Below are 11,029 nucleotides of genomic sequence, written 5' to 3'. Positions count from 1 at the left end.
AACACACCAAATAAGAGTTCAAGTAGTAGTAAAAGAGTTGAGCTTATCCAAAGAGTCATTCATTGTCTTAACATTTGATTGTTTTGCCATAAATATGAGTTATTATTTGCTTCCTGATTATTTTTTGGATCCAATGACACCGGCAAGAATGGTATCGAAAAAGAAAAATAGAAAAAATGATTAATTTTGTTCATATAGTTAATATCTAATGATTATCTATATTTACTGAGAAAGTGTAAATTTTAAGATTATTTACATACAATCCAAATAACTTAAATATTTGACATGATTAGTGTCTGTGCATCCGCGCGAGTACTAATACTAGTTTTGAATATATATATATATATATATACAATTTTGCATCTCAGTAACGATCAAGTATCTCAATCATAATTAATTATTACTTCTTTATAGCTATGAACCATGAAATTGATCATGATCTACTATCTATTTTAAGGAGGACGTGTCAATCAAACATACTATACTATTTCCACAAATTACTATTTTCATTTGACACAACTTTTTGATATGTATGTTGTTCTAAAAGGAGGAGGCTACTATTTCTTAAAGACAAGGTAGAACCTAATTTAAACGTGAAGTATTTGAAACTATAGTCAATGTTGTTATTCATATTCACATGTAAATTATATTGTTGAAGTATAAAAGAACAAAAACAATTGTCAAGCTTAATGTTGATACATTAGTCAAACTGCATAATTAAAGTTGTTTGAACATTCTTTTCAAATTTTATTATATAACTTTTATAAAATTTTTAATAATTTTATACTCATTTTATGGAGTATACGTGCAACGCGCGTATCCAGAACTAGTATATATATAAAACTGTGTATAATCAATATGTAATCTATCTATACCGTAAATCTGACCGGCTACTTGTGTAAAGATCCAATAAAATATTTAAAGCATATATTTGAATGGGCGAAGTGCAGAAGCAGCCAGTCTTAGGGTTGTTATTTAGAGATTAGCCCGTACTTATTTTGTCCTAAATTTTTGAACTGAAAATCTTAATTTCAGGACAATTCAGGATATTTGTATGAAGAATTAACTTAAATAGCCATTCATCCAACCACTTAAATTAAAAATAGCCGGTGAACTATTTGTGTAAAGATCCCTATTTGTATCCCAAAAATTGAACCGGAAAACTAAAATCAAGAATGTAATGACTAATTCCTAAATAGAAGCATGTAGAATGGCTACCTAGTGTCATTTCTACTATATTTGAATGGGCTTGGGCCTTCTACTATATTTAAACGGACTGGGCCGAAGCCTTAACCTATAGCGGGCTGGACGTGAAACAAACGACTGGAGCCCAAATTCGAAGAGCCCTTCTACCTAAAACCCAGTTGCTAAACCCTCCCCTGCAAACTTCCTCTTCCCCTCTATTTCTGCAGAATCGAACTGTGACTATCTTTCTCCTTTTCTCCCTTTAGCACTGAATGATAGATATCTCCTTTGTAATAAACCAAAACAGATTTCAGTTCAAACTTATTAATCTATATTTGCTTCTCATAGCTCAATTTGCTACACTAATTAAGAAGTTACAACCAAAAAATCAAAAGCAGTAAAACCATCCATGGCTTCTTCTACGTTAACAAAGAAGCAGAAAAAGAGAGACAAATACTCACTTTCCGAGCTCAAAACCCTAGGTCACCAGCTTCTTTCTTCAAGAGCTCACGTCAACAATCTTCCTCTTCTCCTCTCGTTTATCACACCCACCACTCGTCCCCAATACGCCCTCGAATCTCTCCTTTCTCTTCAATCTTTCTTCATTCCTTTGCTTCCTCAACTCCCTTCTTCTTCCGTCTCCTCCTCCGACTCCCAAAATGATCCGGAGTTCATTTATCGAATATGGGTTCGTTCCAAGTTTGACGACTTCGTTCAATCCCTACTGGATATTGCTACCTGTTCGCAATCCGATGAAGCACTTAGAGTAAGGACAAGTTCGACTGTTAACCTTTTTTTTTTTAATTTTAAATTGTCTAATTTCAGTGGATTATGATATGTGTGTTAATTGTATATTGGGTGATTAGGAAGTTGTGTTGGACACGTTGATGGAGTTTGTGAAAGTTGGAAATGGTGGGAAGTTTCACTCTGCTATTTACCACAGGCTTCTTCATATCTTTGTAAGTTACAGCTTATTTGGATGGTGGTTACCCATCATTTCATAATGTATAGTTTTGTACTGTATATTAGTTTGTGAATACAGCGTTTGAATAAATATAGTGGCCACTGCTTTGTTGTTGCACTGGTTCTGTTATTTTTTTCTGCAAGGAACTTGATTGAAGATAGTTTGTTTGTCTTAAAATGTTGCAGGTTCATTCCTCTCTCGGGGACGATGATATTTTGCCTGAATTGCTGGCATCAAAGTATTTTAAGTACATTGATATCCGGTATGATGACTATGTCCTCAAATGATTATGTTTACTTGAGTGTGTGTGTGTGTGTGTGTTTTGGGGGGGGGGGTTGTTGAGTAAAAGTAGGAGATTTTAAGGAGAAGGGAAGTAGGGGAATTTCTTAATTCTACTTTTAGCATGGCTAAGATACACTCCCATATGCTGAGACTTCAATAAAAATTCATATAGTTCTGTCTGTTTGGTCCCTTGCTCCTGTTGGTTGCGTTCCTGTTGTAATCAGCTTAGCATTTCAAATATACGATTAGCAGATACATTTTTACATGTTATTCTGATTTGTTCGCTTCTTTCATCAGATATTTTACTTATATCAGCATGGAGAAGCTTTCTCGAACTGTAGAAGCCATAGTTATCTCTGGTATCACTACATTATTTTATTCCATATTGATATCCTGTCTTTACCTCCTTTATTTTTCTTGAACTTGTTTTCATGCCTTTTTGGTGTTTCCACCATCAGACGATAAAAATGAGAGCCCAGACACCATCGATGTGGACAAGCCAAAATCAAGGTTGGTTTTAGTTATCTGAGTGATGCTGATTGCCTTCAATGAGTAATTACTTAATGGAGAACACACTCTTTTATCACTTGGACAATGCAACATTTTTTCCTACACAAATTGTTAACTATTTTTCTTTTTATATTGGATGCTGATTGTTTCAACAACATTTCATTAATTATGGTAGATAATTGAGCTACAGAAAGTAAAGGCAACTAATGTTGTTGCACTATGATTATGTCACCTGCTTTTGATGCTTCAGGTTGATTTATTTATCCAGAAACTGTTTGTTCGTTGATCGTTTTACTTGCTTAAAAGGATAAGTTTAGAATTACTTTTCATTTTTCTTAAATTTTAAAGAGGCACCCCTAAACTGAATATACAGATAGCTAGGATGGTAGAGAAACATAGGTCTGACAAAGGATCAGCTAAATTATACTAGTATTTGCCAAGTTTATCTTCATGACACCGTATTCGCAGAACTTAGAGATTTGGAAATGGTTGCTTTGGCAAGCTGTTCAATTTCTTTTTATTTTTTTTATTTATTTTTGGCTTTGTACACTGTTTTATCGCCTTTTTAAATTCAGGATATTTTTCTAACTATTTAGTTTACTGTAGAAGTCTTTTCTTTTTCATCCTTATCCTGAAATGTTTCTAAACTCTACTGCATATTGAATACTTTACTAGTCAATTTTTCTGGAAGTCTATGTGATAGTTTTTTCTTTTGGTTCAGTGTGCCACATCTCCTTTCATCCTTATAGAAGCAATTCTTCCTTTTAGTCAATACCCAGGAAGTTCTAGTTTGTTAGTGTCCAAATGTTGTACTCAACATTCTCCTTTTTTAACTTTGCTTTTCTTGATTTAATTTAAAGCTTGGCCCTCTCAACTCACAAGTTATATCATCTACTCTCTCGTATCCCTCCCCTGGAAGGTTCAGATGGCAAATCAGAATATGATATGTGGAATGGTGCAGGTTAGTAACTTAACCAATTGTTGAATCCTGACTTAGAGCTTCATCTGTATTTGACATCTGCTTCTGATATATGGAAGAATGTTTGTCCTAGCAAATTTCACAACTCATCTTCACAAATGTTGTTTTTGCTAATTATTGTTGTTCAATCACTTCTTGCGAACAAATAATTTTTTGTAAGTTTTTGCCAATGTATGTCAACTGTTATTATGGATTGAAAAGATTCGAAAAGGTTAAATCTTTGATGATTCCACCATCTATGATTGAGTTGCGAAAATTTCTGGATAGGTATCCTACATCTGAACCGAATTCGGGTATTTGCAATTTTTGTTTTTGCTGTATATAGTTTCCGAAGTAAGTCGGTCTGAAGACCATATAAAGGGTGGGGGTTGTGATGGGTTGACGATCGGGGTAAAACAATCTATTTATGATGAATCCTCTGAATAGAATATATGGGTCTAATAAACCAAAATGGACAATAGCGGATTTACATGGTAGACCCCAACTTGTTTGAGTTTGAGGTATTTTTGTTTGGTTGCATTTTGAGTGTACGCGCTTTTAGCCCCCTGTTTTATAAAAGGTGTTTCTTTTATCACGTGTCTACATAATGCATCTGTTATATTGGCTTTATGGGAAATAGCAATCTCAGTAGGGTTTAATCGAAAAAGGTAGTAGCAATCCTCGTCAAATATTGGTATTTGAACTCCCAATAGATTGAAAAGGATAAAATGAGTCTTGATTGTCCAAAAGAATTTTGTTACGAGAAGTAGTTGAAGGAGAAGAACAAACAACTATTTCAGCTTGGTCTTTGTGGTATTTCAATTTTTTTCTGGGTTTAATTCCGTTTGTTGTCTAGGAGGTGCGAACGGCTGACTTTGGTAGGTATGTTAAGAGGTAGAGGGCGGCCTAAGAAGTATTGGGGAGAGCTGATCAGGCAGGACATGGCGTGACTTCAGATTACCGAGGACATGACCCTTGATAGGAAGCTGTGGAGATCGAGCATTAAGGTTGTAGGTTAGGAGGTAGTTGAGCATGTTTCTACTTCGTACTAGAGTGCGGCTAGTCTGATAGGATTTTGTCTTAGACTGCCAGTGGTCAATGTTGTGTTCACACTATTCTTCCGTTTTTCATAGTGTCGGGTCTTATTTATTGGTTATTGTTTTGCTTTTCATCTATTTTCTGGTTCTTGTGATGCTGTTATTTTTTCTATGGTTTCTGTTGATGGTACTGATATATTGCCTCTTTTCTCCTTCTTGAGCCGAGGGTCTATTGGAAACATCCTCTCTACTCCCTCGGGGTAGGGATAAGGTCTGCGTGCACACTACCTTTCCCAGACCCCACTAGTGGGATTTTACTGGGTCGTCATTGTTGTTGTCTAGGATAATTGCTATACGTCCAAGCTTTCTCATCGGTAGTTGAAAGCAGAACTTTGGGAACTAGGAAGTTTGATGAGCCTCCTAATTAGAATCCTCTCTCTTATTAACCTAGCTACTAAAATCCAAAGCTCGTGGTTTGATGAAAGATCAAATCTTTCTAGATTAAATGCCTCACATTGTTTTCTTTGGGATAAGGTAAATAAATATACTAATGATGGGGAAATCCCATATAACAAGCTGTATTCTGAAAGGCAGAGAACCTGCACAAATGACATCACTTTATATTTTTAATAATACCCGAATACATAGCTGCGATACGTATAATATGCATATATCACTCTATTTGATTTTGATTTTTGAAATATCCCTTAAGCAGGATTGTCCAATTTCAGTTTTAGCAGTTTTTTGTTTTTACCATTTCAGACCTAAAGCAAGCTGTTCGTATCATTTTCTTTGCAATGCTTGCAATATGTCCTATACTAAATGTTTGTGTCTTATTGCCTCTCTTTGCTGTGATCTTATATTTACGTGGATTTAGGTATATTTGCTGGGAAAGAGAATGACAAAGGACATAGCGGAAAGCAATGCAAGGATGAATCCTCTAATATCAAGGTATCTAGTGAAACACCTTGTGATATTTAAAAAATGAAGAAGAAAAAAGGACATTTTCCTCTGTGTACCTCACATTGTTGGATTGTTCTGTAAGGACATCTGCTGATTCTTTGCGTTTTCATGCTAGCTAATGTTTTAAGTACTTTGTAATCTTCAGGTATCTCCAGCCAATATTGCAAAAAAGATGAAACTGAAATTTACTAAAGCCTGGATATCATTCCTTAGATTACCACTTCCAATTGATGTTTACAAAGAGGTAAATAAACAGTTCCATTGACTGGATATCCATTTTATCCGTTGGAACAAGGTCTTGTGCTTGTATTGTCTTTTGTACTTCTTATGATCTCTGCTCTTTCTCTTCTTATCCAGTATCTCTTGATTCAAGTTGTGGTAAGTGATGCTGTCATATTACACTTGATTTTGATTTGACCTTTAAAGTTTTACAGTGCAGAGCATGTTTAAGTGAAGACATAGATATTCGTCCTATGGCTAATAGTCCCTCTATATGATAGTTGCATATTTCATGAATGTATTTTTATCATGAAACTGTGCAAAGTTGTGAAATTTTATGTAAATATGGCTTTGAACAACCTCAACCAGCCTTTGATGGGGAAAAAATTATGGGACGGTGGAGTAAATCTATTTCACATTTAATTCTGCTTTAGATCCTCTAAAAGATTTGGTTGAAGTGGTAGTAAAATTTTCATTTTTGCATCTGTAACTCCTTTGCTGGTACCATCTGCCATTCTTTTGTTTATAAGGTAATGAATTCTTGATTACTCCAAAGCAAGCTTTTGTGATTAAATTCTGTTTTTTACTCCTGAAACACGATGGTTATGACGATATCACTTCTATAACATGCTCTTTCGCTTTCTGATCTCAGGTTCTGGTGAACCTTCATCAAATTGTTATTCCGTATCTGTCTAATCCTCTCATGTTGTGGTAATACGTTGTACTTTTTTCTTGTTCTTGTACTAATTCGATTCTTTCAGACTTGATAATCCTTGTTGAGTGACTGCAGTACCTTTTCATATGCAGTGATTTTTTAACACGGTCATATGATATTGGTGGGGTAGTCAGCGTGATGGCTCTTAGCAGCTTGTTTGTTCTCATGACACAACATGGTCTTGAATACCCCAACTTCTATGAAAAGCTTTATGCTCTATTGGAACCCTCCGTTTTTATGGCAAAGCATAGGGCTAAGTTCTTTCAGGTAATATCAAAAACTTTGCTTTCCCCTCTTTGTATTGGTTTACTCTTCGGACTATCAGACTATCAAATCTGTTTTGGGGGATTATAATTTATGCTTAGTAGGTTTTGGTTTAAGTGCTGATTGACTTAAGCTGCTATATATCTCCCATATGTAACATGAATTTCCCCCTGAGGGCAAGTGCTTTCGGCCGAAATAAAATGTATCTTTTGTTGTACACTTCCATGGAAGTGTTAATTACTGTCTACTTGTATGTGATGTTTTCCTGAAGAGTACAATTAACATGCAAGCAACCACAATCTCTCTTGGAAATGTTCTGCATATGCTATGTTTTCTGCATATGGTTTTAATTGGATAACTGTCATTTCTGTAGTTTGGGAAGTTGAAGTCTGCTCTTTCAGGTTCATAATGTTCATCGTAGTTTCGTCATTGCTTCTATCAAGTATGCATACTGAACTGATGTTATCAAGCAGAAAAAAGGGATATCTGAACTATGTGATATTTCGTGTATTGCTCATTGAAAATTCAGCATTCCTGAGCAATAAAATGTTCAGAAGCTGTCAGTACAACATCATTTACTCGTCAAATAATTTACTTTATTGATCTTGATGGAAATATCTTTTTCAATATGCTGTAATATGGTAGATCTAGTTATTATGTTTATGGACACTAACTGCAAAATGTTACTTGCAGCTTCTTGATTCGTGCCTGAAATCACCACTTCTTCCTGCATATTTGGCGGCTGCTTTTTGTAAAAAACTCAGTCGGCTTTCGCTCGCGGTCCCTCCTTCAGGAGCATTAGTCATTGTTGCTCTAATTCATAATCTCTTAAGGAGACATCCTTCAATAAATTGCTTGGTGCACCAGGTAAGGCTATGGGGTCTTGCCCTTTTTTCTGCTGAAGTCATTCTTTGAGATGTCGTATCTATGTGGGACAGTGAGGAGATAAGGTGAAACTTAGAGCCTGCTAGTTCGTGTGAACGACAAACTATTTAGTAGTGGAGTGAAACAGATCTAAGTAGAGCGGGATGGATGTACAACATTCATATAGTTGACCCCAACTAGTTTGGGATTGAGGAGTAGTTATTTTTGTTGGATGACACTCAAAAGTGCAAATCATTTCTGGCTGGAAAATGTCATAGTAATGTTTTCTGCCTGCTTCCTTACCGCTGTTAAAGTTGTACAAGTGTTCATTCATGCCTGTAGAGGATCAAAAGCTTATTTGAGATAAAATTCTTTGTAGGAGGATGCTAATGAGACTATGAAAGACATTACAGAAGCAGAGAGGGAGACTGATGACAGTATCGAGGACTCCAGTGCCAGCAGAGAAATATCAAACATCAAGCCTGGCATTGATCTTTTTGATGACAAGCAGACTGATCTGTTGAAGGCTAACGCAATGAGTAATTTTCTTGTTTCATGAGTTGCCGTATTTATTAAGTTCAATCATTAGCTGTCACAGCTCATGCATTTCTCCTATATCTCTTCTTGTTTCTTTCTAATTGAGTTGAAAAGGCATTGGCAAGACTTTACAACTGTAAGCTCCAGTCATTCAACCAGTGTAGTGTCAAGCATTTTGCCATCTCCTTTTTTCTTTCTAATCAGTTAAAGGGCTTTTCAAAGTCCCAAGTCAACTCAAATTGGTACTTGTCTATTTATTTGTTTGTTATTATTATTATTTTTAATTTTTTTTCCGGCTGAGAATACTTTTCTATCTTCTTTGGGTGAAAAGGGGTGGCTGAGGAATTACTTGGCCTTTCTTAGATACATGACCTTTGCAATTGTTTTGAGAATAAATGTAAATGTTTTCTTTAGGTGGATGTTAAGTTTTCTGGACCTTCAATCCCAGTGTTTTTGCTTTAGTCATTTGAAATGTTTTGGTTGTTGGGATATTTGTAAGGTATAAAAGTGGGTGCTTCCTCAGTGTAAAGTTTTGATTTCCTTGTTTAAAACACTATTCTTGGCAAAGGTGATGTGTTAAATTCTCATTCCACAGGGAGCTCTCTATGGGAGGTTGACACTCTCCGTCATCACTACTGCCCGCCGGTTTCAAGGTATGATAATTATAGTTTTCGCTGTGTTAATGTGCATTTCTGGTTAGTTCAATTGTGCTTTTCAACTAAGTCTTCCTTTTTTCTTTCATGTGTTAGATTTGTTTTATCCCTTGAGAATGATTTGACGGTCAGAGCTAAAACTACTGAAGTAGCAGTCAAAGATTTCAGTTCTGGTTCATATGCGACGATTTTTGGTGATGAGGTAATGCTCATTATGTAACTATATTTGTTTTGGTTTTAATCATCCACTTATTGGTTGATAACACCTTTTTTTTTAAAAAAAAAAAAATTGCTGCGATTGCTTGACGGTAGTCTTCTCTATTATGTTTGCTTCTTTAACCAATGAAGTGTCTCGCTTGGCCTTAGTTGCTTTTCCATTTCTCTTTTGGGTTCATTTTGGATTAAATCTCTTCTAGTATGCTGGCCATCTACCGCCTTTTATTGTATCCGTTAATGTTCCATGTAATGGCATTCTAACATTAATACTTTGTTGCAGATTAGGAGACGAGTTAAACAGGTTCCCCTTGCATTCTACACAGCAACTCCAACTAACTTATTTTCGGAGTCAGATTTTCCGGGTTGGACTTTCAAATTGAAGGATGAGGATAATACTGCTGTGCTGGACAACACATCAAAAGAAAATGGTCATATTTCTGCAAAACGAAGTCGAGTGGAGAGCTCATGATATTATTGAACCAAATGGTTCTTGACCTTTGTTTGGCTCCTGTGAATGTTTATTCAATTTTTTGTTCTTTCTAATTTTGTATCATGATTCATTCAAATTTCTCGTTTCTTCCTCTTAGGAAGCAAAATTTTGACGTTCTCACCAAGCTGTACCTTAATGCTAACTGACTTGTTCGCATTTGCCGTTGATAAACTCTTGTATCTGGTTATTGTAGAATAGCCTACATTATTATCAGGGAGGATATCAACTTTTTCAGTCGAAACACCAATCATGTGGGCCAGAAATCTTATTGGCCGCTCCATTGCTGAGAATCTCAGGTCCCCACCTTATTCTTTACACCCTTAATATAGTTTGACTTGGAACAAAGTTTCAAAAAAATACGACATGTGGTCCTGAAAGCTCAAGGGGCAAAATTTTTGTAGGACCATAATATTTGTGACTATATCATGATAAAGTGGGTGAAATGAAGAGTTTAAAGAAATTGTTTTCAAATATAGAAATGTGTCATTCTTTTTGGAACGGACTAATAAGAAAAGCGTATCATTTAAATTGAAACGGAAGGAGTAGTAATTTTGGAACCGGTTTTTTGATTATAAGGTATCTTTAAGACACCTAAGGGTGTGGCCTAGTGGTTAATGAAGTTGAAAGGAAATTATCATGTTGTAGGTTCAAATTCTATTAGGTAATTTCTTTCGCTTAATTTAAGCCTCGGTAGATAAAGTTACTGGATACCTGTGCTGGTTGGAGGTATCCGATAGAATTAATTAGGGTGCGAGCAAACTGGTTCGGACATCACCGTCGTAAAAAGTGTGTATATTACTAGTGAGTACTCGATATTACAAGATCTACATAATTTATTCACGGATATAGTGTAGAAGGTTATCTCCTGATTTGCTAAGGACCAGTAGGACCAACCATTGTCTTAGACTTTTTAGGATGGTATGGTCTAAAACCAAAGTTATCCTTTGCCCCACTTTTTAGGTTAGATAGTATACACTACTAGTAGCAAATTGCATTAGCGATCTTTTTCTGTGGATGCTACTGGTCCCATAGTTTTGGTGGCATCCATTATAACGGGCTTGTATATTAGTGAAATATTTGGTGAATATCCTAATTCATAACCGAGATACTCCTGCTTTGTTTTGACATTCTTGGATAGCTTGTTTAGATGGTTGTTACATGTTTCATAATGT

The 11,029-nt window shown here is 35.6% G+C and overlaps 1 protein-coding gene across 1 annotated transcript; it reads left to right on the top strand.

The window, feature by feature from the left end:
- Positions 1-1,382: 1,382 nt before the first annotated feature.
- LOC104237819 (protein NUCLEOLAR COMPLEX ASSOCIATED 4) lies at positions 1,383-10,098 on the top strand. Its single transcript, XM_009792045.2, has 15 exons — positions 1,383-1,951; positions 2,052-2,144; positions 2,335-2,411; positions 2,729-2,790; positions 2,890-2,941; positions 3,802-3,902; positions 5,814-5,887; positions 6,045-6,143; positions 6,771-6,829; positions 6,926-7,100; positions 7,791-7,964; positions 8,341-8,500; positions 9,094-9,151; positions 9,248-9,353; positions 9,648-10,098. The coding sequence occupies exons 1-15, from the start codon at positions 1,595-1,597 to the stop codon at positions 9,834-9,836; spliced, it is 1,836 nt and encodes a 611-aa protein (XP_009790347.1). The 5' UTR covers positions 1,383-1,594; the 3' UTR covers positions 9,837-10,098.
- Positions 10,099-11,029: the final 931 nt, after the last annotated feature.

This window comes from Nicotiana sylvestris, chromosome 12, assembly GCF_000393655.2.
Source record: "Nicotiana sylvestris chromosome 12, ASM39365v2, whole genome shotgun sequence".
In the NCBI taxonomy this organism is placed as follows: domain Eukaryota; kingdom Viridiplantae; phylum Streptophyta; class Magnoliopsida; order Solanales; family Solanaceae; genus Nicotiana; species Nicotiana sylvestris.
This window is presented reverse-complemented; position numbering and strand designations above follow the sequence as displayed.

Excerpts from the sequence above, each read along its gene's own strand:
- LOC104237819 (XM_009792045.2), top strand. The coding sequence starts at position 1,595 with ATGGCTTCTTCTACGTTAACAAAGAAGCAGAAAAAGAGAGACAAATAC. Across the intron at positions 2,145-2,334 it reads ACAGGCTTCTTCATATCTTT|GTTCATTCCTCTCTCGGGGA; the intron begins GTAAGTTACAGC and ends AAAATGTTGCAG. Across the intron at positions 2,791-2,889 it reads AGAAGCCATAGTTATCTCTG|ACGATAAAAATGAGAGCCCA; the intron begins GTATCACTACAT and ends TTCCACCATCAG.